Source organism: Siphateles boraxobius, unplaced genomic scaffold (assembly GCF_051911475.1).
Source record: "Siphateles boraxobius isolate OS27281-9 unplaced genomic scaffold, OSU_SipBor_1 13, whole genome shotgun sequence".
Taxonomy (NCBI): Eukaryota; Metazoa; Chordata; class Actinopteri; order Cypriniformes; family Leuciscidae; genus Siphateles; species Siphateles boraxobius.
Window position 1 is genome coordinate 1,605,001 of NW_027508733.1, and position 25,578 is coordinate 1,630,578.

Consider the following 25,578-nt stretch of genomic DNA (forward strand, 5'->3'; position numbering starts at 1 on the left):
ACAACATATGTACATAAAACATGCATTTACATGTACTAAACATAAATCTATTACTTCATTTATAAATCAGATTTTGGTTACACTTTATTTTAAGGTGTTATTGTTGTAGAGTAATTATACATTTAAGTACAGTGTAATATTAATTAACTACATGTACTTACAATAGGGTTAGGGAAGGATTAGGATTTGCTTGAGGGTTAGTTGCATGTAATTATGCATAATTTACTGTTATTACTATGGTAATATTATATTACATATGTAACAATGACACTGTAAAATGAAGAGTTACCCAGAGTTTTTTTTTTTTCATTTTAAAGCATATTGTCATATATATATATATATATATATATATATATATATATATATATATATATATATATATATTCCTAAATTTATAATTTCCAAAGAAATGAATATCCAAACCATAGACTGTAAAAAAAGATCCAAACAAATGAAACAACTTCCAATGTATAAAAAATAATAATTAGAAAGTCTTCTGACAAACACGTCATCTCTCTGCGCCCCGGAACACACGTGTGGCTCAGTAGCTCGCGACACGGTGAGGTGAAACGTGTGGGAATAAAGCGTAAAAACTGGTAATTTGAAGCAGAAATCATGGGTAAAAAACTAAAAGTCGGGAAAACCAGAAAGGATAAATTCTATCACCTCGCAAAAGAAACGGGTAAGTCGCGTAAACTTATACATTAGGAAAGATCACGAGGCACCACGTTATTACAGTGTTTTCTGGACATGAACCGTAGTAATAGCGGGTGTTTTGAGATTAAAGTTAGCATGTCATTCCTCAAAGTATCATTCAAGTATGATGTTAAGTACTCTAGCATATTAAACTAGCATGGTATTACAATCTGAGGCCATGTCTAGGCTAATACCATGTTTATATCATGTTGTGGGAGCATATGATGTTTTTATTTTTCACAAATTCCTTATTTTCCGTTTACATTTTCTGGACTTTTATTTAACACTTACGTTAAATTTAGTTGCCAAAAATCATGTGTGATTAATTAAAGTAATGAAACGTGTAACATAATTATTTTAAATCGTCTTTGTTACACGTAGTTACTATAGTAATTAGGCCTACTATATATTGTGCTTAATTACACGCAACTAAACCAAATCCTAACCCTATACATGTATTTATTAATTAGTGCTTAGTATTGAAATGTATAATTACACTGTAACACACACACACACCTTAAAATAAAGTGTAACTATGAAATTTATAAAATGTAACTATTGAAAGTGTAACAAAAATGACATTTTTAGAGCCTGTGTCATTCATTTTCATTGTTCTGGAATGATTATTAGTGTATTAGTATAAAATCTGGAATTTAATATTAACGGTCTAATGAAATTTTAATAATGTCTAATGAAAGCCCTTTAACAACTTTAAAAATGTACCCTATAATATGTTTTACTTTATTTTTCTTAACTCCTGTGGTGTTTTTATTAATTTTCTAGATGTATGATGTAATGCATGTATTATCAGAAAGAGTGGTAATCAAATGAATGCGTTTGCTCATGTATTGTTGGTCATTTTAAGGTTATCGGTCCCGGTCGTCCTTCAAGCTCATTCAGCTCAACCGTAAGTTCCAGTTTCTTCAGAAAGCTCGAGCGCTGGTGGATCTGTGTGCCGCTCCGGGAGGATGGTGAGCAAACGCATTATAATCTTTTTCAACATTAAATTGTTTCATTTCAACACAAATGCTGAATTAAAGTAATATCAGAGCTCTGTATAGGTCAATACACCACAACATCTGCAACGTTTTAATTGGAATATTATCTTAATAAAGTGGTTATTAAATTATAACCTAAAAACCACCACTAGGGAACATTTTATATGAATTATTTTAGCTTATTAAAAATAAACTCCCTGCATCGTTCTGGGAACATTATTTTATGATTGCAACTAAAAAGAACGTTTCTAGAATGTTATTATTTTGTTCTTAAAAAATAACCGATCAGGAACCAAATACTAACGTTAGGGGAACGTTCTGTGTTTGCGGGGAGGAATGGGGTACTTGTTATAACATTAATTTCGATTCCTCTGAAAACATTTCAATTTTAGTGTGTTTTTTTTAAACCATTCAAGCACTAGAATACAGAATTGAGATTTTTTTTTTGCGTTGTCTTGCACTTCAACGGATAAATACACACAGAAACGATCGGTTAAGTCTAAAGTGAACACAAACAGTTGAGAAAGAAAACGCATGTGTATCAGTATATTGGATCCATGCATTCAGTCTTAAAGTGACAGTAGCCTAATAAACCTGCTGTCGTCTGAGTCATTAACGTTAATCAAAGAACATGAGGAAAAGACGAAAGTCACTTACTGATCTTGACTGAATAACTTTCAAAGCTTTAATAAGGCTTTAATTTAATAGCTGTTCATAGCTTTAATCTATATTTTATTTATAAAAAGAAAGCTGTGCATTGTTATTTTACATTTGATTTCAGTTTCTGAACTTTCGTTCAGTCGTATTTATTTGTGCTATTGCTAATTTGCTTATTTGTTCTTATTGTACTACTGATTTTATATTTGTCTTTAATAATGTTTGAAATTTATATTAGTTAGTCTAGTTTTAGTTAGTTGCTCTTTAGGCTGCTGATATTTGTTCATGGTATTTGTTTTTCAGAATGTTTTGCAAAAAGACACAAAATAATGTTTTTATCCAAATGTTTGACTTTTTTAAATTTTATTTACCATTTTGGAATCGAAATTGATAATTTGCTAAAATTCAAACGTTATCCATAGCGGTGTAACGATTCCCTCATGTCACGATTCGATACGTATCACGATACGATGATATTGCGACACTCCAAGACATTGTATAAGGTTAACCAAAAATGTACTGTTGATTAAAATGCTAAATTTGATTTTACATTGTGTGTGTAAATGAATAGGACTTGGACTTGGTGCTGGACAACAGAGACACCAGAATAACAATATTCATGATTCTGAAGCTGAAAATACAGAAATATTTTAGACGAATATGCTTGTGCTCTTTCGCCGACTAGATATATTTAAAATAATGTAACAACATGAGGGTGATTAAGTAACGACGACAATTTTCATTTTGGGGTGAACTATCCTTTTAATATGCAAATAATTATTACCTTTGTACTGGTAACATCAGACATTTGTCATTATCAGGACCAGCAAATATTCCCCCATTGCATTATTATACATTATACTCAACATTATATAGTAGTTTAACGTCGTACTGACACTAAAACTCTGAAAACGTGAATTTTTGGTGAACTATCCATGATATTGTTGCATTTTTGTGTTGTGATATATCGTGACACTATATATTGTGACACCCCTCGTTCTCCAACACTCCTCATGACTGACCCGTGTGTGTGTGTGTGTGTGTGTGACGCTCAGGTTGCAGGTGGCGTCCAAGTTCATGCCGGTGTCCAGCCTGGTGATCGGTGAGTTGAGTTAGAAGTGTAATGTCTGTGATTAAGACTCAGAGATGCAGTGTTGACTCTTGATTTGATGTCAGGTGTGGATCTGGTGCCGATCAGAAGCATCCCGAACGTGGTGACGCTGCAGGAGGACATCACGACGGAGAAGTGCAGACAGGTGTGTGTGTCCGCGTGCTTCGGTCGGCTCTGGAGTGTGTGTCCCGTACAACGCCGTAACACGTCTCTTCACTACTGTAGTACGATGCATCGCTGAAGAAATCAACTAGCTAGTCACGACTGTTTCCTGAAACTACATTATCGTTCAACCACGTTGGTTAATGATGTCACGCAGGTGTTGGAGTAATAACTACTTTTAGTGAATCAGTTTGATATGGAATAACGCTAGATGTTTTAATATTAATTATGGACATGCATCCGAGGAATATTTCCAATTTTGCTTTATTTCCGGATTCAATCATAATATCGTTCTTGCGTACTAGAGCACGTGCACACGCGCGCTCTTAAAAAACTACGCTTTAAATCTCTTGACAAACTAAAAGACGTAAATAACATTTGTATGTATTATAAATAAAAGATATAGATTGCACTGAATGTCAGCTTGCTTATTTGGCTCAAGATAAGTATTGTCATGTCATGCAAACAAGAAACTCGGCTTCTAACCGCAGATCGAGAGTGTCGTTACAAACACACAACTCTGCGATGCTGTTTGCGAATGTTCGTTAGAACGATGGTTTCGGGAAACACCAACACGTTAAACTGATGGTTACGACGGAACTTGTGAACATAGTTGTCTAACGATGCGCTTGCGAAACACACCCCTGTACCAAATCGGTACTGAAATTTTAAGAGTGTGACGATACTAGTGCTGCACGATTAATCATATGTCAAGCCTATGCGACTATATGACGCAAAATGCTGCGATTTCTTATGAAATAAACAAAATAGGGCTATTAACGCAGCATCTGTTATTTTTGTGTTAAATGATCTAGGGCTGGGCGATATGGCTGAAAACTGTATCACGATATATAAGTGTTTCATATCGGTTGATATCGATAATTATGGTGCTGCGCTTCTTGTCCGGTATATAACGTGTGCAAGTGCAACTCCCTTTACATGACCGGCTGTTAGCGTGTCACCCAGTACGTTGCTAGGTTACCAGAGAGAGTACATTTGTTCACGCAACAACTTTCTTCCGACGAAAAAAATAAATAAATTATCGAACGTTTTATCTAACGCATTTTTTATTGATATTGATTACGTGTCTATCGCGATACATATCGTTATAGTTTTATCGCCCAGCCCTAAAATGATCCCGCTCTTATTCTTGCAAATGCTTTTAAACCGTTCATGCACGACAAGTAAAAAGAGAGCTGCGCTGCCTGTGAACGTCCTGACTGTGACGCACAAAGACGCGCGCCAGTATCATGCGCAAGCACAGACCGCGCGCCAGAATAGTTCTCTTTCGCGCTTGAACGAACAATAACACACACAATTATACCAAGATGTCTTTTTGTCGAGTATCTTCATAACATAAGAGCAGTCTTATGATGGACGTAAAGAGTTGTGAGAGAATGAGGCGCGTGTGAGATCCGCGTCAGCAGCGGCTGCTCTTAAAGGGACAGTACACAGTAGCCACTAATTATCTCTGTCGTTAAAGTTAATCAAAGAACAAAGGGAACAGAGAAAACACTCACTGCTCTTGACCATTGTAACTTTAATTTTTACTTAACATTTTTATCCAGACATCAATGGCTTAATGATCATTATACGTGTTATCAATCATTTAGTTGTTGTTGCTAGTTGACAAATTACACATTTCAGCATTATCGCTAATCTGTGTGTGCATTTTCCTTGAGAACCAAGCAAGTTGACTCATGAAACCATTTGTTTATTATATCGCAATCGCAATATTGACCTCAATAATCGCAATATGACATTTTCCCCAAATCCTGCAGCCCTATACGATGCCAGCATTTTGAGCGCTGTTGAGCGGTTTGTGTTTGTTTGGGAACCTGGAGCTTTCTCCGTTGGTTCTGTTCGTTCAGGCGTATGTGAACACGGCAGTCGCTCTCGGATCTGCACAAAAACAGTCGCTCTGAGACCGCCTGGACAAGGCCTCGGCCCGATCGCAAACGAACTGTTTCTGTTTCTCCGTCAGGCTCTCAGGAAGGAGTTGCAGACGTGGAAGGTGGACGTGGTCCTCAATGACGGCGCGCCAAACGTCGGCGCAAACTGGCAACATGACGCCTTCTCTCAAGGTACGGGGAAACGGCACGTGGAGCTCTGTCATTTTAGACCCAAAAAACCCCAATTCTTTTTTAAACATTTTTTATTTCCTCATTGGAATGGTACGAAACTTGGTAAATGTTTTGGCACTTGCAGTGTGAACACAAAAATAAATCATGGACATGATTGGAACAGGTTAAATTGTCCTGTAAAAAATAGTAACACTTGTGTTTCTCGCGGTCAGAAATGAGCGCATTGGAAATGAACGGATGAGTTTCCTCTAGTGGAAGCGTTTGGTACTGCAGCCGAACTACATCTCACTGAAAGCTCATTTACTGAGATATCAAGCTCACATTTTTAACACAACTTGTTTAGATTAATGGCTTTGATTTTCTTGCAGTTTTAGAGTAAAAACATGTTTTTGAAAATATGTTTCATATAAAAATTGTAAAATTTTTCATAACAAATAAGTGTAAAATTCTGTAACTTTTTTTAAGTTCACTTTTTAAAACTTTTTTCACGTCAGCAATAATCTGCCAAGTGTCGTCTTTGAAAAGAGATCAGACTTCAGTCTGTCGCTCTAAAGCATTCAAGATTTACCAGTTTATGCTGGAAATTTATTTTGAAGGTCTCTGCTAAAAAAAAAAAAGTGAATAACTAGATTATAAATACAGCGCGAATATAATTTAGTACAGTAAAATCCCCTAAAAATACAAAATATTAAAAAACATTATTGAACTAAAATACAGTACATTCATTTATTTGAAATATAAAATAAATTCCTGTGATTTTTCCAAGGCACATTTATAACCGTGTGTGTGTGTGTGTGTGTGTGTGTGTCGCAGCGAGTCTCACTCTGATGGCTCTGAAGCTGGCGTGTGAGTTCCTGACGAAGGGCGGCACGTTCATCACGAAGGTGTTCCGCTCGAAGGACTACCAGCCGCTGATGTGGATCTTCCAGCAGTTCTTCAAGAAAGTTCAGGCCACCAAACCTCAGGCCTCCAGGAACGAGTCCGCCGAGATCTTCGTCGTCTGCCAGGGTGACGCTCACTATCACTCGCTCAGCACTCCTGTCTGTCTATCGCTTCTCTCCTTTGAGATATGATTCTACCTTTCTCTCATTCGTTCTATCATTTGTTGTCTATCTGTCCATCTTTCTCTATCCTTCCATCCATCATCTATCTCTCTATCCCTCCATCTATTTATCTTTCTCCATCCATCTATCCATATTTTCTGTCTATCTCTTTCTCTATCCATCCATCAATCTATCCATCATCTATCTGTCTGTCCATCCATCTGTCTCTATCTATCCATCCATCTATCTATCTGTCCATCTATCCCTCCATCCATCTATCGATCTATCCCTCCATCCATCTATCCCTCCATCCATCTATCTATCTGTCCATCTATCCCTCCATCCATCTATCGATCTATCCCTCCATCCATCTATCGATCTATCCCTCCATCCATCTATCTATCTGTCCATCTATCCCTCCATCCATCTATCTATCTATCCCTCCATCCATCTATCTATCCATCTATCTATCTTTCTCTATTCATCCATCAATCTATCCATCATCTATCTGTCTGTCCATCCATCTGTCTCTATCTATCCATCATCTATCTCTCTATCCCTCCATCTATCTTTCTCTATCATCCATCTATCTGTCTCTATCATCCATCTATCTTTCTCTATCCATCTATCTATCTTTCTCTATCCATCTATCTATCTTTCTCTATCCATCCATCAATCTATCTTTCTCTATTCGTCCATCAATCTATCCATCATCTATCTATCTGTCCATCCATCTGTCCTCTATCTGTCCATCCATCCATCTATCTCTCTATCCCTCCATCTATCTATCCCTCCATCCATCTATCTATCTGTCCATCCATTCATCTATCTATCTTTCTCTATCTCTTTCTATCCATCCATCAATCTATCCATCTATCTTTCTCTATTCGTCCATCAATCTATCCATCATCATCTATCTATCTGTCCATCCATCTATCTATCTATCCATCTATCTTTCTCTATCCATCCATTCATCTATCCATCTATCTATCTTTCTCTATCTCTTTCTATCCATCCATCAATCTATCCATCTATCTTTCTCTATTTGTCCATCAATCTATCCATCTATCCCTCCATCCATCTATCTATCCATCATCTATCTATCTGTCCATCCATCTGTCTCTATCTGTCCATCCATCTATCTATCTGTCCATCTATCCCTCCATCCATCCATCTATCCCTCCATCCATCTATCTATCCATCTGTCTCTATCTGTCCATCCATCCATCTATCCATCTGTCTCTATCCCTCCATCCATCCATCTATCCCTCCATCCATCTATCCATCTGTCTCTATCCCTCCATCCATCTATCCATCTGTCTCTATCCCTCCATCCATCTATCTATCCATCTGTCTCTATCCCTCCATCCATCCATCTATCCCTCCATCTATCTATCTATCCATCATCTATCTATCTGTCCATCCATCTGTCTCTATCTGTCCATCCATCTATCTATCTATCTCTCTATCCCTCCATCCATCCATCTATCTATCCCTCCATCCATCTATCTATCCATCATCTATCTATCTGTCCATCCATCTGTCTCTATCTGTCCATCCATCTATCTATCTGTCCATCTATCCCTCCATCCATCCATCTATCCCTCCATCCATCTATCTATCCATCATCTATCTATCTGTCCATCCATCTGTCTCTATCTGTCCATCCATCTATCTATCTGTCCATCTATCCCTCCATCCATCTATCTATCCATCATCTATCTATCTGTCCATCCATCTGTCTCTATCTGTCCATCCATCTATCTATCTATCTCTCTATCCCTCCATCCATCCATCTATCTATCCCTCCATCCATCTATCTATCCATCATCTATCTATCTGTCCATCCATCTATCCATCTATCTTTATCCATCTATCTTTCTCTATCCATCCATCCATCTATCAATCTATCTATCTTTCTCTATCCATCCATCCATCTATCAATCTATCTCTATCTATCCATCCATCTATCTTTATCCATCTATCTTTCTCTATCCATCCATCTATCAATCTATCTCTATCTATCCATCCATCTATCTATCTTTCTCTATCTCTTTCTATCCATCCATAAATCTATCTATCTGTCTGAATATATTTCTCTTTTCCTTCAGGTTTTTTGGCTCCGGATAAAATTGACAACAAGTTCTTCGACCCCAAACATGCGTTTAAAGAAGTCGACGTTCAAGTGAAAACCGTGAAAGATCTGGTTAACAAAAAAAAGCCCAAAGTATGTTTTATTACGTTACGCTTATGTTTTTTTTTTTTTTCATTAAATTCTTTTAAAATATGATTATATGTTTTGAATTATATTATAATACGTTTAAAAATAATAATATTATTATTATACTACAATATTATATATGTATTATTTTTGTAGATCAAACATAACGCCCAAAGTATGTCTTATTACGCTCTGCTTGAATGTACTTTTGGAAATATAATTTTTTTATTAAATTGTTTTTTAAATATTATACATTTTAAAATGTATTCTAATATGTTTAAAAGTAATTATATTATTATTATACAATACGTATTTTTGTAGATCAAAATAATCAGATCAAAAGATACCTAATTCTATCTTAAGTCCGTTTGTTTCTTGTACTTTTCATCAAATACAGTGTTTAATTCCCCTGTTGTCTTGATTTAACCCCTGGTTTGCTGTGTTGTCTCAGGCTGAAGGCTACAGCGATGGAGATCTCACTCTCTATCACATCTTCTCACTCTCAGAGTTCCTAAAGGCTGAAAACCCCGTCGATTTCTTGAGCAAAGCCAATAAAGTAGGTTTCCAAACCCCTTCAGATGATGCCAGACATCAGATCGCATGCATCTCTCCGTCTAATGTCCCTCTCTCTGCTCCAGATAACCTTCGATAACCCCGAGCTTGAGTCCCACCCCATCACTTCATCAGAAATCAAAGAGTGCTGCTCCGATATCAAAGTCCTGGGCCGAAAGGAACTGCGGTGAGAGATGTTTACATGCAGGATAACTAGATGTTTACATGCAGGATGTTTATATTTCCTTGCCCTTGAACGGACACATACACACAACATTATATCAAAAGTATTCTCTCGGTTCTGTCAGTTTGTCAGTTTATTCGGTCTTAAAGTGACAGTAGACGAATATTCCTGCTGTTGTCTGTGTCACTAATGTTAATAATACAACAAAATACAGCTTTAACAAATATGAAACTATTTAATTTCTACAGTGAACAGTGTTATTTTACATTTAGGCTAAAATTTTATTTTCTGTACCTGAATACTACTGTTAGACTTTGTAACTTTGTTATTTAGTAGTCATCTCCGCTTGTAATTTGTGTATTTGATCTTATTTTATCACTGACTGTCCACTTGTTTTTAATAATGTGTGTACTTTATCAGTTAGGCTAGTAGTTTTTCATGTGGTATCAAAGAACTTCAAGTGAGCTTTAAGTAATAAATGAAAAGCAAAGTTACCCCCCCCCCCCCCCCCGCCCTTATATATATATACATTTATTTTATTTTTTTTGCTGATCTGAAAAATGATCCAATCTGGGGCTCAAATACGTAAATGATCCGAACCGTGAATTTTGTGATCCGTTCCACCACTAATGTCCATATATGGAGAGCTGAAATCTGATTGGCTGTTGTGTTGTTAGTCTGTTGTTGTCATGGAGATCCAAGCTGAGGAGGTTCCTGGCTAGAAAGCTGAAAGAGGAAGCCAAGCAACTGGATCCGGAAATCAAGTACGTCATTATTAGTGTCATGTAATTCATATATCGCACGGTAAAGATTCACTATTAACTGCGCGTTTTAACAGTCTCGACTCAAACGATGAAGAGAGCGATACTGACGAGAAGGAGGGCAAGAAAAGGGCGGTGGAAAAGAAGGATGAGGAGAACGCGGCGGACGAAGAGGAAGAAGAGATGGAGAAGAAACTGGCGGAGATGAAAGCCGAGGAGTTCGCCGATCTTAAACGGTACATTTATACATCACTGGGATGTTTTAGTATCATTGATTATGTCTGTTGTAGTTTTTTATTATTTTTACTTGGAATTTATCTTGTATTTTTCTGTTTTCGTTTTAAGTAAGTAAGTAAAGTTTTAAAGTGTAAGTAATTTTGTTTTGTGTGTGTTGTTTCATTTAGTTAGTTATTTTTATACTTAAAGTAAATGTTCCCATATTATTTACATTTCTCATATTTTATTTAATTTTTGTTTTATTTCAAGTTTTTTGTACTTCTGTTTTTTTGTTTAATTTGTTTTATATTGTTGTATTTATTTTAATATAAATGTATTCAAATGTTAAAATATATAGATAACTAGATATATAATATTTTATATATATATATATATATACACATCTCAAATATTTTAAGTTGAAAAATATAAATATTCTATTATATTAAATATAATACAATTTTAGTTTTAAAAAGTTACATTTTAATGTTGAAGACAAATTTATAAATATGTATAAAATGTTTTTTTATTATATTTTATAATATAAACATATATATGCATATATATTACATTTTTAAAATAATCTAGATATAATAAATCTTTTAAATAAATAACTTTCAATATTTAAAAATAAATATATTAAAAAATAAATTAAATATATAAAATACATTTGTGTGTGTGAGTATGTGTGTATATATATATATATATATATTTTTTTTTTTTTTTTTTTTTTTTTAATACAAAATTATATGAATTTTTAAAATATTAGTAATTTTGTGATTGTCATTTTTTATTTGTTTTATTTTTAAATGTCTATATAGTTTTTAGTTAAAGTTAATTTAGTTATTGTTTTTATAGTACTTTTATTGTAATATTGCCTTGAAATAAAACAAACATCTGAAATAAAATGATACTGAAAAAAATTCAAGTAATATAATTTTTAAAACGATAATAACGAACGTTACGCTGATGTTTTTCACCAAACACCTTCAAAACTGGTATTTTTTTAAACAGGTTTGACTTAAATTTTCTTGTTTTTGTTTTTTTTAGCTGTTGTTGTTTTTTAAATATATCTGTATAGTGTCTAGTTTTAGTTAATTTAGTTTCTTTTTTTAGTTTTAGTTAACGATAATAACCCTTCTGTAAGACTTTAAGAACGTTAACTGGCGTTTTCCACTGAAAACTCGTGCGTTTTTAACGTGTTTTTGTCTTTGAACAGGAAAAAGAAGAAGCTCCTGAAGGAGAAGCGCAAGCAGAGAGAGCGAGTGGAGCTGAAGATGGATCTTCCTGGAGTTTCCATCGCCGACACCAGCGACTCCTCCATGTTTTCTCTCGCCGCCATCAAGAAGGCCGAGGCAAGTGAACCGTCGAGGCGTCCCGTAGACCTGCAGATTAGGGCTGCACGATTAAAGGAGTAGTTCACTTTCAAATGAAAATTACCCCCTGATTTACTCACCCCTCAAGTCATCCTAGGTGTATATGACATTCTTCTTTCAGACGAACACAGAGTTATATTAATAAATGTCCTGGCTCTTCCAAGCTTTATAATGGCAGTGGATTGCAACCAACAGATTGAAGCTCAAAACAGTGCATCTATCCGTCATAAAAGTGCATCTATCCGTCATAAAAGTGCATCTATCCGTCATAAAAGTGCATCTATCCGTCATAAAAGTGCATCTGTCCATCATAAAAGTGCATCTATCCGTCATAAAAGTGCATCTGTCCATCATTAAAGTGCATCTGTCCGTCATAAAAGAGCATCTATCCATCATAAAAGTGCATCTATCCGTCATAAAAGTGCATCTATCCATCATAAAAGTGCATCTATCCGTCATAAAAGTGCATCTATCCGTCATAAAAGTGCATCTATCCGTCATAAAAGTGCATCTATCCGTCATAAAAGTGCATCTGTCCATCATAAAAGTGCATCTATCCGTCATAAAAGTGCATCTGTCCATCATTAAAGTGCATCTGTCCGTCATAAAAGAGCATCTATCCATCATAAAAGTGCATCTATCCGTCATAAAAGTGCATCTATCCATCATAAAAGTGCATCTGTCCATCATAAAAGTGCATCTATCCGTCATAAAAGTGCATCTGTCCATCATAAAAGTGCATCTGTCCGTCATAAAAGAGCATCTATCCATCATAAAAGTGCATCTATCCGTCATAAAAGTGCATCTGTCCATCATAAAAATGCATCTGTCCGTCATAAAAGTGCATCTATCCATCATAAAAGGGCATCTATCCGTCATAAACGTGCATCTATCCATCATAAAAGTGCATCTGTCCATCATAAAAGTGCATCTATCCATCATAAAAGTGCATCTATCCGTCATAAACGTGCATCTATCCATCATAAAAGTGCATCTGTCCGTCATAAAAGTGCATCTATCCATCATAAAAGGGCATTTATCCGTCATAAAAGTGCATCTATCCATCATAAGTGCATCTGTCCATCATAAAAGTGCATGTATCCGTCATAAAAGTGCATCTGTCCATCATAAAAGTGCATCTATCCATTATAAAAGTGCATCTATCCATCATAAAAGTGCATCTATCCGTCATAAAAGTGCATCTATCCGTCATAAAAGTGCATCTATCCATCATAAAAGTGCATCTATCCGTCATAAAAGTGCATCTGTCCATCATAAGTGCATCTATCCATCATAAAAGTGCATCTATCCGTCATAAAAGTGCATCTATCATCATAAAAGTGCATCTATCCGTCATAAAAGTGCATCTGTCCATCATAAAAGTCAAGTCAAGTCAAGTCAAATATATTTATATAGCGCTTTTCACAATACAGATTGTATCAAAGCTGCTTCACAGTATCAATCAAAACAACTTAACAATGTGCATCTAAAAGTGCATCTATCCGTCATAAAAGTGCATCTGTCCATCATAAAAGTGCATATATCCATCATAAAAGTGCATCTATCCATCATAAAAGTGCATCTGTCCATCATAAAAGTGCATCTGTCCGTCATAAAAGTGCATCTATCCGTCATAAAAGTGCATCTGTCCATCATAAAAGTGCATCTATCCATCATAAAAGTGCATCTATCCATCATAAAAGTGCATCTATCCATCATAAAAGTGCATCTATCCATCATAAAAGTGCATCTATCCATCATAAAAGTGCATCTGTCCATCATAGAAGTGCATCTATCCATCATAAAAGGGCATCTGTCCGTCATAAAAGTGCATCTATCCATCATAAAAGTGCATCTATCCGTCATAAAAGTGCATCTGTCCATCATAAAAGTCAAGTCAAGTCAAATATATTTATATAGCGCTTTTCACAATACAGATTGTATCAAAGCTGCTTCACAGTATCAATCAAAACAACTTAACAATGTGCATCTAAAAGTGCATCTATCCGTCATAAAAGTGCATCTGTCCATCATAAAAGTGCATCTATCCGTCATAAAAGTGCATCTATCCGTCATAAAAGTGCATCTGTCCATCATAAAAGTGCATCTATCCATCATAAAAGGGCATCTATCCGTCATAAAAGTGCATCTGTCCATCATAAAAGAGCATCTATCCATCATAAAAGTGCATCTATCCATCATAAAAGGGCATCTATCCGTCATAAAAGTGCATCTGTCCATCATAAAAGTGCATCTATCCGTCATAAAAGTGCATCTATCCATCATAAAAGTGCATCTGTCCATCATAAAAGTGCATCTATCCATCATAAAAGGGCATCTATCCGTCATAAAAGTGCATCTGTCCATCATAAAAGAGCATCTATCCATCATAAAAGGGCATCTATCCATCATAAAAGTGCATCTGTCCATCATAAAAGTGCATCTATCCGTCATAAAAGTGCATCTGTCCATCATAAAAGAGCATCTATCCATCATAAAAGTGCATCTGTCCATCATAAAAGTGCATCTATCCGTCATAAAAGTGCATCTGTCCATCATAAAAGTGCATCTATCCATCATAAAAGTGCATCTGTCCATCATAAAAGAGCATCTATCCATCATAAAAGTACATCTATCCATCATAAAAGTGCATCTGTCCATCATAAAAGTGCATCTGTCCATCATAAAAGAGCATCTATCCATCATAAAAGTGCATCTGTCCATCATAAAAGAGCATCTATCCATCATAAAAGTGCATCTATCCGTCATAAAAGTGCATCTGTCCGTCATAAAAGTGCATCTTTCCATCATAAAAGTGTCTATCCATCATAAAAGTGCATCTGTCCATCATAAAAGTGCATCTATCCGTCATAAAAGTGCATCTATCCATCATAAAAGTACATCTATCCATCATAAAAGTGCATCTGTCCATCATAAAAGTGCATCTGTCCATCATAAAAGAGCATCTATCCATCATAAAAGTGCATCTGTCCATCATAAAAGAGCATCTATCCATCATAAAAGTGCATCTATCCGTCATAAAAGTGCATCTGTCCGTCATAAAAGTGCATCTTTCCATCATAAAAGTGTCTATCCATCATAAAAGTGCATCTGTCCATCATAAAAGTGCATCTATCCGTCATAAAAGTGCATCTGTCCATCATAAAAGAGCATCTATCCATCATAAAAGTGCATCTGTCCGTCATAAAAGTGCATCTGTCCGTCATAAAAGTGTCTATTCATCATAAAAGTGCATCTGTCCGTCATAAAAGTGCATCTATCCGTCATAAAAGTGCATCTATCCGTCATAAAAGTGCATCTGTCATCATAAAAGTGCATCTATCCATCATAAAAGTGTCTATTCATCATAAAAGTGCATCTGTCCATCATTAAAGTGTCTATTCATCATAAAAGTGCATCTGTCCATAAAAGTGTCTATCCGTCATAAAAGTGCATCTATCCATCATAAAAGTGTCTATTCATCATAAAAGTGCATCTGTCCATCATAAAAGTGCATCTGTCCATCATATAAGTGCATCTATCCGTCATAAAAGTGCATCTATCCGTCATAAAAGTGCATCTGTCCATCATAAAAGTGCATCTATCCGTCATAAAAGTGCATCTATCCGTCATAAAAGTGCATCTGTCCGTCATAAAAGAGCATCTATCCATCATAAAAGTGCATCTATCTGTCATAAAAGTGCATCTGTCCATCATAAAAATGCATCTGTCCGTCATAAAAGTGCATCTATCCATCATAAAAGTGTCTATTCATCATAAAAGTGCATCTGTCCATCATTAAAGTGTCTATTCATCATAAAAGTGCATCTGTCCATAAAAGTGTCTATCCGTCATAAAAGTGCATCTATCCATCATAAAAGTGTCTATTCATCATAAAAGTGCATCTGTCCATCATAAAAGTGCATCTGTCCATCATATAAGTGCATCTATCCGTCATAAAAGTGCATCTATCCGTCATAAAAGTGCATCTGTCCATCATAAAAGTGCATCTATCCGTCATAAAAGTGCATCTATCCGTCATAAAAGTGCATCTGTCCGTCATAAAAGAGCATCTATCCATCATAAAAGTGCATCTATCCGTCATAAAAGTGCATCTGTCCATCATAAAAATGCATCTGTCCGTCATAAACGTGCATCTATCCATCATAAAAGTGCATCTGTCCATCATAAAAAAGTGCATCTGTCCATCATAAAAAAGTGCATCTATCCATCATAAAAGTGCATCTATCCGTCATAAACGTGCATCTATCCATCATAAAAGTGCATCTGTCCGTCATAAAAGTGCATCTATCCATCATAAAAGGGCATCTATCCGTCATAAAAGTGCATCTATCCATCATAAGTGCATCTGTCCATCATAAAAGTGCATCTATCCGTCATAAAAGTGCATCTGTCCATCATAAAAGTGCATCTATCCATCATAAAAGTGCATCTATCCATCATAAAAGTGCATATGTCCATCATAAAAGTGCATCTATCCGTCATAAAAGTGCATCTATCCGTCATAAAAGTGTCTATTCATCATAAAAGTGCATCTGTCCACCATAAAAGTGCATCTATCCATCATAAAAGTGCATCTATCCGTCATAAAAGTGTCTATTCATCATAAAAGTGCATCTGTCCATCATAAAAGTGCATCTGTCCATCATAAAAGTGCATCTATCCATCATAAAAGTGCATCTGTCCATCATAAAAGTGCATCTGTCCATCATAAAAAAGCATCTATCCATCATAAAAGTGCATCTATCCGTCATAAAAGTGCATCTATCCATCATAAAAGTGCATCTGTCCATCATAAAAGTGCATCTGTCCATCATAAAAGTGCATCTGTCCATCATAAAAGAGCATCTATCTGTCATAAAAGTGCATCTATCCGTCATAAAAGTGCATCTGTCCGTCATAAAAGTGCATCTGTCCATCATAAAAGTGCATCTATCCATCATAAAAGTGCATCTATCCATCATAAAAGTGCATCTGTCCATCATAAAAGTGCATCTATCCGTCATAAAAGTGCATCTATCCGTCATAAAAGAGCATCTATCCGTCATAAAAGTGCATCTATCCGTCATAAAAGTGCATCTATCCGTCATAAAAGTGCATCTATCCATCATAAAAGTGCATCTGTCCATCATAAAAGTGCATCTATCCATCATAAAAGTGCATCTGTCCATCATAAAAGTGCATCTGTCCATCATAAAAGTGCATCTATCCATCATAAAAGTGCCTCTATCCATCATAAAAGTGCATCTATCCGTCATAAAAGTGCATCTATCCGTCATAAAAGTGCATCTATCCGTCATAAAAGTGCATCTATCCGTCATAAAAGTGCATCTGTCCATCATAAAAGTGCATCTATCCATCATAAAAGTGCATCTGTCCATCATAAAAGTGCATCTGTCCATCATAAAAGTGCATCTGTCCATCATAAAAGTGCATCTGTCCATCATAAAAGTGCATCTGTCCATCATAAAAGTGCATCTATCCGTCATAAAAGTGCATCTATCCGTCATAAAAGTGCATCTATCCGTCATAAAAGTGCATCTATCCGTCATAAAAGTGCATCTATCCGTCATAAAAGTGCATCTATCCGTCATAAAAGTGCATCTATCCGTCATAAAAGTGCATCTATCCGTCATAAAAGTGCATCTATCCGTCATAAAAGTGCATCTGTCCATCATAAAAGTGCATCTATCCGTCATAAAAGTGCATCTATCCGTCATAAAAGTGCATCTATCCGTCATAAAAGTGCATCTATCCGTCATAAAAGTGCATCTATCCGTCATAAAAGTGCATCTATCCGTCATAAAAGTGCATCTGTCCGTCATAAAAGTGCATCTGTCCATCATAAAAGTGCATCTATCCGTCATAAAAGTGCATCTATCCGTCATAAAAGTGCTCCGGGCGGGTTAATAAAGGCCTTTTGAAGCAAAATGATGAGTTTGTGTAAGAAAAATAATAATATTTAAAACTTTACAAAGTAAAATAACTAACTTCCGACAAAACGAAATACGGATTCGACTTAAAGGGATAGTTCACCCAAAAATGTAAATTCTGTCAGTAATTACTCTCCCTCATGTTGTTCAACCCCGTAAGACCTTCGTTCATCTTCGGAACACAAATTAAGATATTTGTGATTAAATCTGAGAGCTGGATCACTCCTCCATAGGCTTCTTAAGGGATTGAAACTTGTTCCCCGAAAAGTTATTAAAGACATCGTTAAAATAGTCCAAGTGACTACAGTGACTCAATCTTAAGTTTATCAAGTGACGAGAATACTTTTTGTGCACAAAAAAAACAAAAATAACGACTTTATTTCAACTATTCATTTCCTTCTCTGTGGGCCTCGAGTGAGTTCACTAGTGTAACAGCGCAGCGCTTCTGTGTTGTACATCACACACATGACCAGGGTCGGCCAATAGTGAGCCTACGAGTCTCCCAGCCCTAGGATACAGTATTAGGGTGTACCAAATATTCTTCAGTTTTCTGCAAAACGGAAATACGACAAATAGAATATCAGATCTCTGTCATATGTCCAAAAATAAATGCAAAAAAAAGATTTGACGCATGAAAACCGTAACACGATGTAACCTTGCTCTCACTTGTTATGTGTCCCCACATTAACTCCTTAAATTTGAGAGTATTGGACCTGGAAAGTCCTTGAAAGGTCCTTGAATTTGTTGTTGCCCGAGCTGTGGGAACCCTGCCTAGAGCTGACGGTGTCCGTCTGTCCCGCAGGGTCTCAGCGCCGTCACACAGGGAGACATGAAGGTCACGGACGCTCTGATGGATGACGAGGAAGGGGACGATGTGCACATCTCTGACGAGGACGAGGACGAGCGTGTGTCTCTGGCCTCAGACCTCGACTCCGACGACCTCGAGGAAATCGAGAAGAAAGAGAGAGAAATCAAGGGAAAGATGCCGAAGAAGAAAAAGTATGGTTCTTGTGAATATATTGGGTTTATTTTTTACTAATATAAAATAAATATATGAACTGTACATATTATATTTAAAACGATTACAATATGTATAAAATTGTTTTTATATATATATATATATATATATATGCATATCAAAATCATATTAATATTGGTTTACATTTTTATTATACCTGTATGTATATTACTTATTATTTTAATATAATACATTTAATGTAATTAATTATACTTATTCAAATTTATATTGATGTTATTATATTGTTACATTTTTATTTCAATAAATATATATTTAAAACAACAAAATATAAACATAACACATATATATATATATAATAAATGTATATTGATTAATTTAACATGATAATATAATATATTTAATATAAAATATACAATTTGTTTATATGTAAACAATTTAAAATGTACATATGTATATAAAAAACACAATATAAAATAAAACAATATACAATAAAAATATAAAATAAATATTGTATATTGTAAACAGGTATAGTATAAATATAATTTAAATACTTCTTGAAAATAAAAAAACTAGTAAACTTTACTTTTACTTCATTAAAAAATAAAATATACATTATATATAATAGATATTTATGATGTATATTTTATTTTTTAAGTAAAAGTAATTTTTACTAAAGTAAATAATTTTTTATTGCTTACATTAATATTTTTAAATACATTAAATATATTTATATTGTTTACATTTTTATAATTTTGAATACATATAAAATTTATAAAAGTAGATAACAAATTTTTATAATACATTTACTTGAAACCTAAATATAAACTGCATTGTAAACTGCGTGTGTATATAATTATAAATAAATTATAATATAAATTAAAATTGTGTGTATTTTCAATGTAGCAGCAATTGTAAAAAAATTTAATATTTGTAATATTTCACACATGAATTAATAAAATTTCTTGGTGTTTTATGAAAGAGAGAATTTGAAACAAAATGAAGATTAAATGAAACGTTGCAATGATTCAATTTTCATGTCTGTCCTAACTGTGACTCTCAGTGTGTCGTTGATTAAGCACTTTTATTTTGGAGGGTTTTCACTGCTGTTTTTGTTTTTGCGTTTCCCGCAGAGTTTCGTTTGCCGCCGCGCAGCAGGACGAAGGGGAAACCAACGGGAACGAGTTAATCGTCGAACTGGAAGGAAAAGACGAGAAGAAAGAGCGCGAGACCAACATGTGGTTCAGCAAGGTGTGAATCGCTCATTTAGACCAATGCGAATCCCTAAAACCGGTTTACGGCAGATTTTAACGTTTTATTCTCGGCACAGGACATCTTTTCAGAGCTGGATCTGGATGACGACACAGATGCCATGAGTGAACTGAGACAAACCCAGTTGCTGCAGTCTGGGAAGGGCAAAAAGAGGAAAGCGGAGGCGGAGCCTATCGCACAGAAACAGGAAGTGGCCGCGCCCTCACAGGAAGTGAAGAAGGCTAAGGAAGACAGCGACTCCGATGATGACAGCAGCGATGATGGTGATGACGAAAGGTGACGTTCATATATTCATCTTTATTAGCGTAAAGCAGAATTGATTGCATTCTCTAAAAAAAAACGAATGCGTTTTTTTTTTTCAACAGGGAAATTGCGCAAATGAAACACGCCTCAGCGGCCGTCGGCACGAGAGGAGCGGCTGATGAGGACGATGACTTTCAAGTTGTTCCTGTGGAAAAAACAAGTCAGTTCAGAATTATATTCAACATTTGACATCATCAGAGAATTATATTTAAAACCCTCTGGTGCTCTTCGGTCATTTTTGACTGACTTTTTTTTTCTTTTGGAATAGTACGAAACTTGGTAAAGATTTTGCCACTTTCTGTGTGAAAGCAAAAAAATCATGGACATAGATCCAACAGGTTAAATGGTCCTGAAAACAATAGTCACACTTGTGCTCCCCGCGGTCAATAATGAGTGCATTGGAAATGAATGGGAGACGAATTTCATCTAGTGGAAACTTTTGGTACTGCGGCCAAACAACATCTTACTGGAAGTTAATTTTTAAAGATCTGACGAAGGACTTTCGCCTGGACCCGATGACAATGCAGTGCTGAAGTGCCAACTAGCCTCTCCCTATGGAGGATCCCTATACCACTCTACAGATAAAGCGTTGTGGAATTTTTCGGTTCGCGTACCTACCCAAAGTGATAGTATGAAATAAAATTCGGCATCAAAATTTATAGACAAGACAAGTAGTTTGTTTAGGCATGGTTTTTAAGGAATTACAAACCTGCGCACATATATTCATCTATCACAGGTTCGCGTTTAAAGTCTGTTTAGAGAGAACGGTGTCGTCTTAGCGGCCCCTAATTTAATAACAAATCATCATTTAGACGGAAGTGAATCAATCAAAACTAACTTTAGCCTGAAATTTTTTTTTTTCAAGAACCACTATAAAACCAAACCAATCTCTGTTACCTTAAATTATATGTTTATCTCTGTAAAGCTGCTTTGAAACAATCTACATTGTTAAAAGCGCTATATAAATGAGGATGACTTGACTTCAGACCATGCCGGAAAAATATTACGGATTTTGTGTCGCTAAATCTATACTGTATCAACGAATTTGATGGCAAACTGCGTCTGAGGCTGTATCTCTGGAGAGATTTGACATATCGACTCTGAACGTTGTGTAATTGTCACCCAACACTAATCACAACAGATCATATTGGTGTCAGCGCCACCTATTGGTCAAAAGTAATAGTGACATTACAAGTGATTGTGTTTTGTCAGCTTCCAACCATTTTGCTTAAAATCGTCTCCAAATGTCTTTACTCATTGTTTCAGTTGGTCTGACGCTCCATGCCTTGATTGTTAGCACCTCATTCTCCCTCTGTGGTGTTTGTCCCCTTTATTTGCTGCTTGCAGCTATATTTAATTTGTATGCTTATTTTTTGTTTCACAGATAAACGTGCTCGGATTCTTGACGCAGAGGGTTTGGCGCTCGGTGCTCAGATCGTCGCCTCCAAAAGGAGAGCGCGAGACCTGGTCGACGGCTCCTTCCACAGGTAAGAGCGAAGACGTCGGTTAGCCGTTGCGTTAGCTGCGAGTTTCTGAGCTAATAAAGTCGTCTTCATGCTGTTCTTGCAGGTATGCGAACTCGGAGGACATGACCGAAGTTCCTGCCTGGCTTTTTGACGATGAAAAGAAGCACCGGAAGAGGCCTGTTCCTGTCACCAAAGACATGGTGGAGGAATACAAGCAGAAATGGCGGGAAATCAACGCCCGTCCCATCAAACGCGTGGCAGAGGCCAAAGCCCGCAAGAAGAGACGGGTAAGAGTTTATCGAGGAGAGATGATGTCAGCGGCTTTCAGATAGGCGTGTTGAGACATTAAAAAATGCAAAAAATACCTATCGTTATTCACTGTTATTACACATTTTAGAAAAATAATTTAAAGGATAAAGATGACATTTATTTATTTTATTTATTTACATATATATATAAATAATGTCATCTTTATCCTTTATTTTATTTTTATATATATATATATATATATATATATACATCAAATAGTTATGAAGTTTTAATTATAATTTAATATCATAATATATTTGTTTAATGGTGTTATTTATGTTATAGATGTTTACTATTTCATTTTACTAGATTGAATTTAGTAGTAGTACTATTTGCTTTTAGTAGTTTTTAATTTCAGTCGATTTGAGGGTTTTTTTCATGAGGGAAAATTTATTATTATTATAAAGTATTAAAATATATTGTTTTGTATTGTTGTTTTGTATAGATGTTTAGTTTTCTTATAATTTTATATTTATAAGATGTTTACATTTGTTATATATAAAATATCTAATCTAATAATAAAAAACTTAAAATCATAAGAAGAATGTCTTAATATATCATTAATTTCCTCATTGTATTTAGACTATTATTATTAAATAGTAAAATATATTATTGCAATATTAATAATTGTATCAATATACAGAGCATATTATATATAAAATCTTTTCTTATTTTACACTTATTTCATTTTGAATTTAGTTATTTTTAAAACTATACAATATTTTAAAATAAAATACTGTATTATATTTTTTATTGATATTTAGATTTTCCTATTTATAAAAATATTTATCATTATTCATATTAGGGGTGCACCGAAATTTCGGCCACCGAAAATGTTCGGCCGAAAATAGCATTATCGGTTTCGGCCGAAATTAAAAACAGCCGAAAACGTAAACCGAAAATGAATGTCACCCGCCCCTCCCATACGTGCGCAAGCTCTTAGGTTTCACTCACGGTCAAGCTGTTATCACGCGTCTGCCTATCAAAGATAGGGATGTCTCCCGCATATTGATAGCGGCTCCCTGATGCCCGCAAATTAGTTCAAATGTCCCAGAAGAGCGAGCGAGCAAGAGCTCGTTTCCAAACCGTGTAGCGTGCGCACACCAGACAGGGAGAGAGAGAGCGAGAGACCTTGCGTGTGTGTGCTAGTGTGCCACATGAAGCGCATGTAAGACCCCCAGTCCAATTTTCTGTGTGTATAGCAGTTACATTAAAATTTGCGTAGCACTGCACAACTGTGTTTCCTAAGGCTACATAGGCTTACATGTTGTTTACAGTTTGAGTTTGGATTAAGTTCTAGTGCTGTTTTTGCACTGTTGTTTTGCATTGTTTTGCACAGCAATTTAAAATGTAAGTAAAAAATTGTTTACATGCAGCAGCAGAATAGAGGCCCACTGCCATTCTGTGATTTTGTGTGCAGTTATTCAGATAATTGTGGATCTTTTTGCACAACTGTTAAAAAACTATTTTTTTTTGATGGAACATAAAACTTGAAGAATAATATTATTAAGTATTATTATTTATATTTATTGTTAAAAATATTTTAGTTTTTTTTGTACTGTGTGTGTGTATATATATATATATATATATATATATATATATATATATATATATATATATATATATATATATATATATATATATATATATATATATATATATTAGTATACGTTTTTAAAAGAAGCCATTTTCGGCTTCAGTTTCGGTTTTCGGCCAAGTGCATCCTAAATTTTCGGTTTCGGTCCAGAATTTTCATTTCGGTGCATCACTAATTCATATTATAATATATTTTGTATTTCTAATTATATTAATATTTCTATTTATAAAATAATAATACATTATGTAAATATGAATACTATATATATATGAATTTATATATATATATATATATATTGTGTGTGTGTTTAGATGTTTACTTTTTTGTAAACATCTTTTATATATAAAGATATTTTATCTATTAATAATAAACTGAAAATCATAAGCAAAACATTAAAACAGTTAAATATATCGACATTATTTTTCACTTATGAATTAAACATTTTTATTATTTTTATGGTTATAAAATAAAATTTTGTATTCTATTATTTATTTATTTTTTATGTTATTTAAATCTTTTAATTTATAAAATAAAATATGTACTTTATTGTTAAATGAAATGTTCAAATGTTATCCAGTGGAAAATGGTAATGAAAAGCTATTTCTGATGCAGGAAACCTTGACAAACATACACTGACTTCAAACTGAATATGGCCTTTAAATGCATATTTTCTTGTCGTAGACGATGAAGAAGTTGGAGCAGGCCAAGAAAAAGGCCGAAGCCGTCGTGAACACGGTGGATATTTCAGAGCGAGAGAAAATGGCACAGCTCAAAAGGTCAGTCTCGGCATCGGCACGTCGCTACTTTCCATGTTAAACTCATGAAAACTAACTAACTTTTCTTTGCCTCGCAGCATCTACAAAAAGGCCGGCGTGGGAAAAGAGAAGCAGGACGTCACGTATATTGTGGCCAAGAAGGGCGTCGGGCGTAAAGTGAGGCGTCCAGCTGGACTCAAGGGCGTTTTCCGTGTGGTTGATGGACGAATGAAGAAAGACACGAGAGCCGCACAGAGGAAAGACGACAAGCAGCGGGGGAAAGGAGGGCGGGGCAATAAAGCTGGGCGGGGCATGAAGGCAGGAAAAGGACGTCCAAAGAAGTGAGCAACGCCTCTCACGCCCTCATACGGACTGAGTTAATTCAGCTAGCCGTGTTGTACTGATTGGATTATTAGCGCATATGCTAATATTCACTTCCAGCCTCTCCTTACCGACAACATGTTTTGCTCGGACTTTGACACACTTGATTATAATTAGGGGCTGAACCTAAAGACCAATCAGACCTGGCTCCAATCGTTGATGTTTTTCAGCACTGGTGTAATGCTGTGTTTTGATGATAACATATACTTTATGGTATATGAACTTCAGGTGTATATACGGTATATCCTGATTTTTCTGAATTAATTATGCCCATGTATGTTCAAAAAAAAATTCTGCTTGGATCGTTAGTGACTTTTAATAAATACAAATTTAAATTGACAAATTATGTCTTGGTAAATCATAGTAAATTTACATTTTTATTTATATATATGTGTGTGTATAAGTTTGTATAATATTACTTTTTTATGTAATGGGTTTGCTTGAAAAATAGTTTCTCAAACAGTCTGGTCCGATCCTTAAAAATCCAAATTTAAATTTTTAATT

General features: G+C 35.1%; 1 protein-coding gene across 1 annotated transcript; it reads left to right on the forward strand.

Moving 5' to 3' along the window:
* Positions 1 to 510: 510 nt before the first annotated feature.
* Positions 511 to 25,417, forward strand: ftsj3 (FtsJ RNA 2'-O-methyltransferase 3). Its single transcript, XM_077225943.1, has 20 exons — positions 511 to 682; positions 1,562 to 1,667; positions 3,407 to 3,453; positions 3,528 to 3,607; positions 5,609 to 5,708; positions 6,522 to 6,716; positions 8,863 to 8,978; positions 9,424 to 9,528; positions 9,611 to 9,711; positions 10,386 to 10,472; positions 10,547 to 10,705; positions 11,905 to 12,040; positions 18,818 to 19,014; positions 20,125 to 20,242; positions 20,322 to 20,539; positions 20,629 to 20,726; positions 21,951 to 22,053; positions 22,136 to 22,319; positions 24,620 to 24,714; positions 24,792 to 25,417. The coding sequence occupies exons 1-20, from the start codon at positions 616 to 618 to the stop codon at positions 25,036 to 25,038; spliced, it is 2,559 nt and encodes an 852-aa protein (XP_077082058.1). The 5' UTR covers positions 511 to 615; the 3' UTR covers positions 25,039 to 25,417.
* The last annotated feature ends 161 nt before the right edge of the window (positions 25,418 to 25,578 follow it).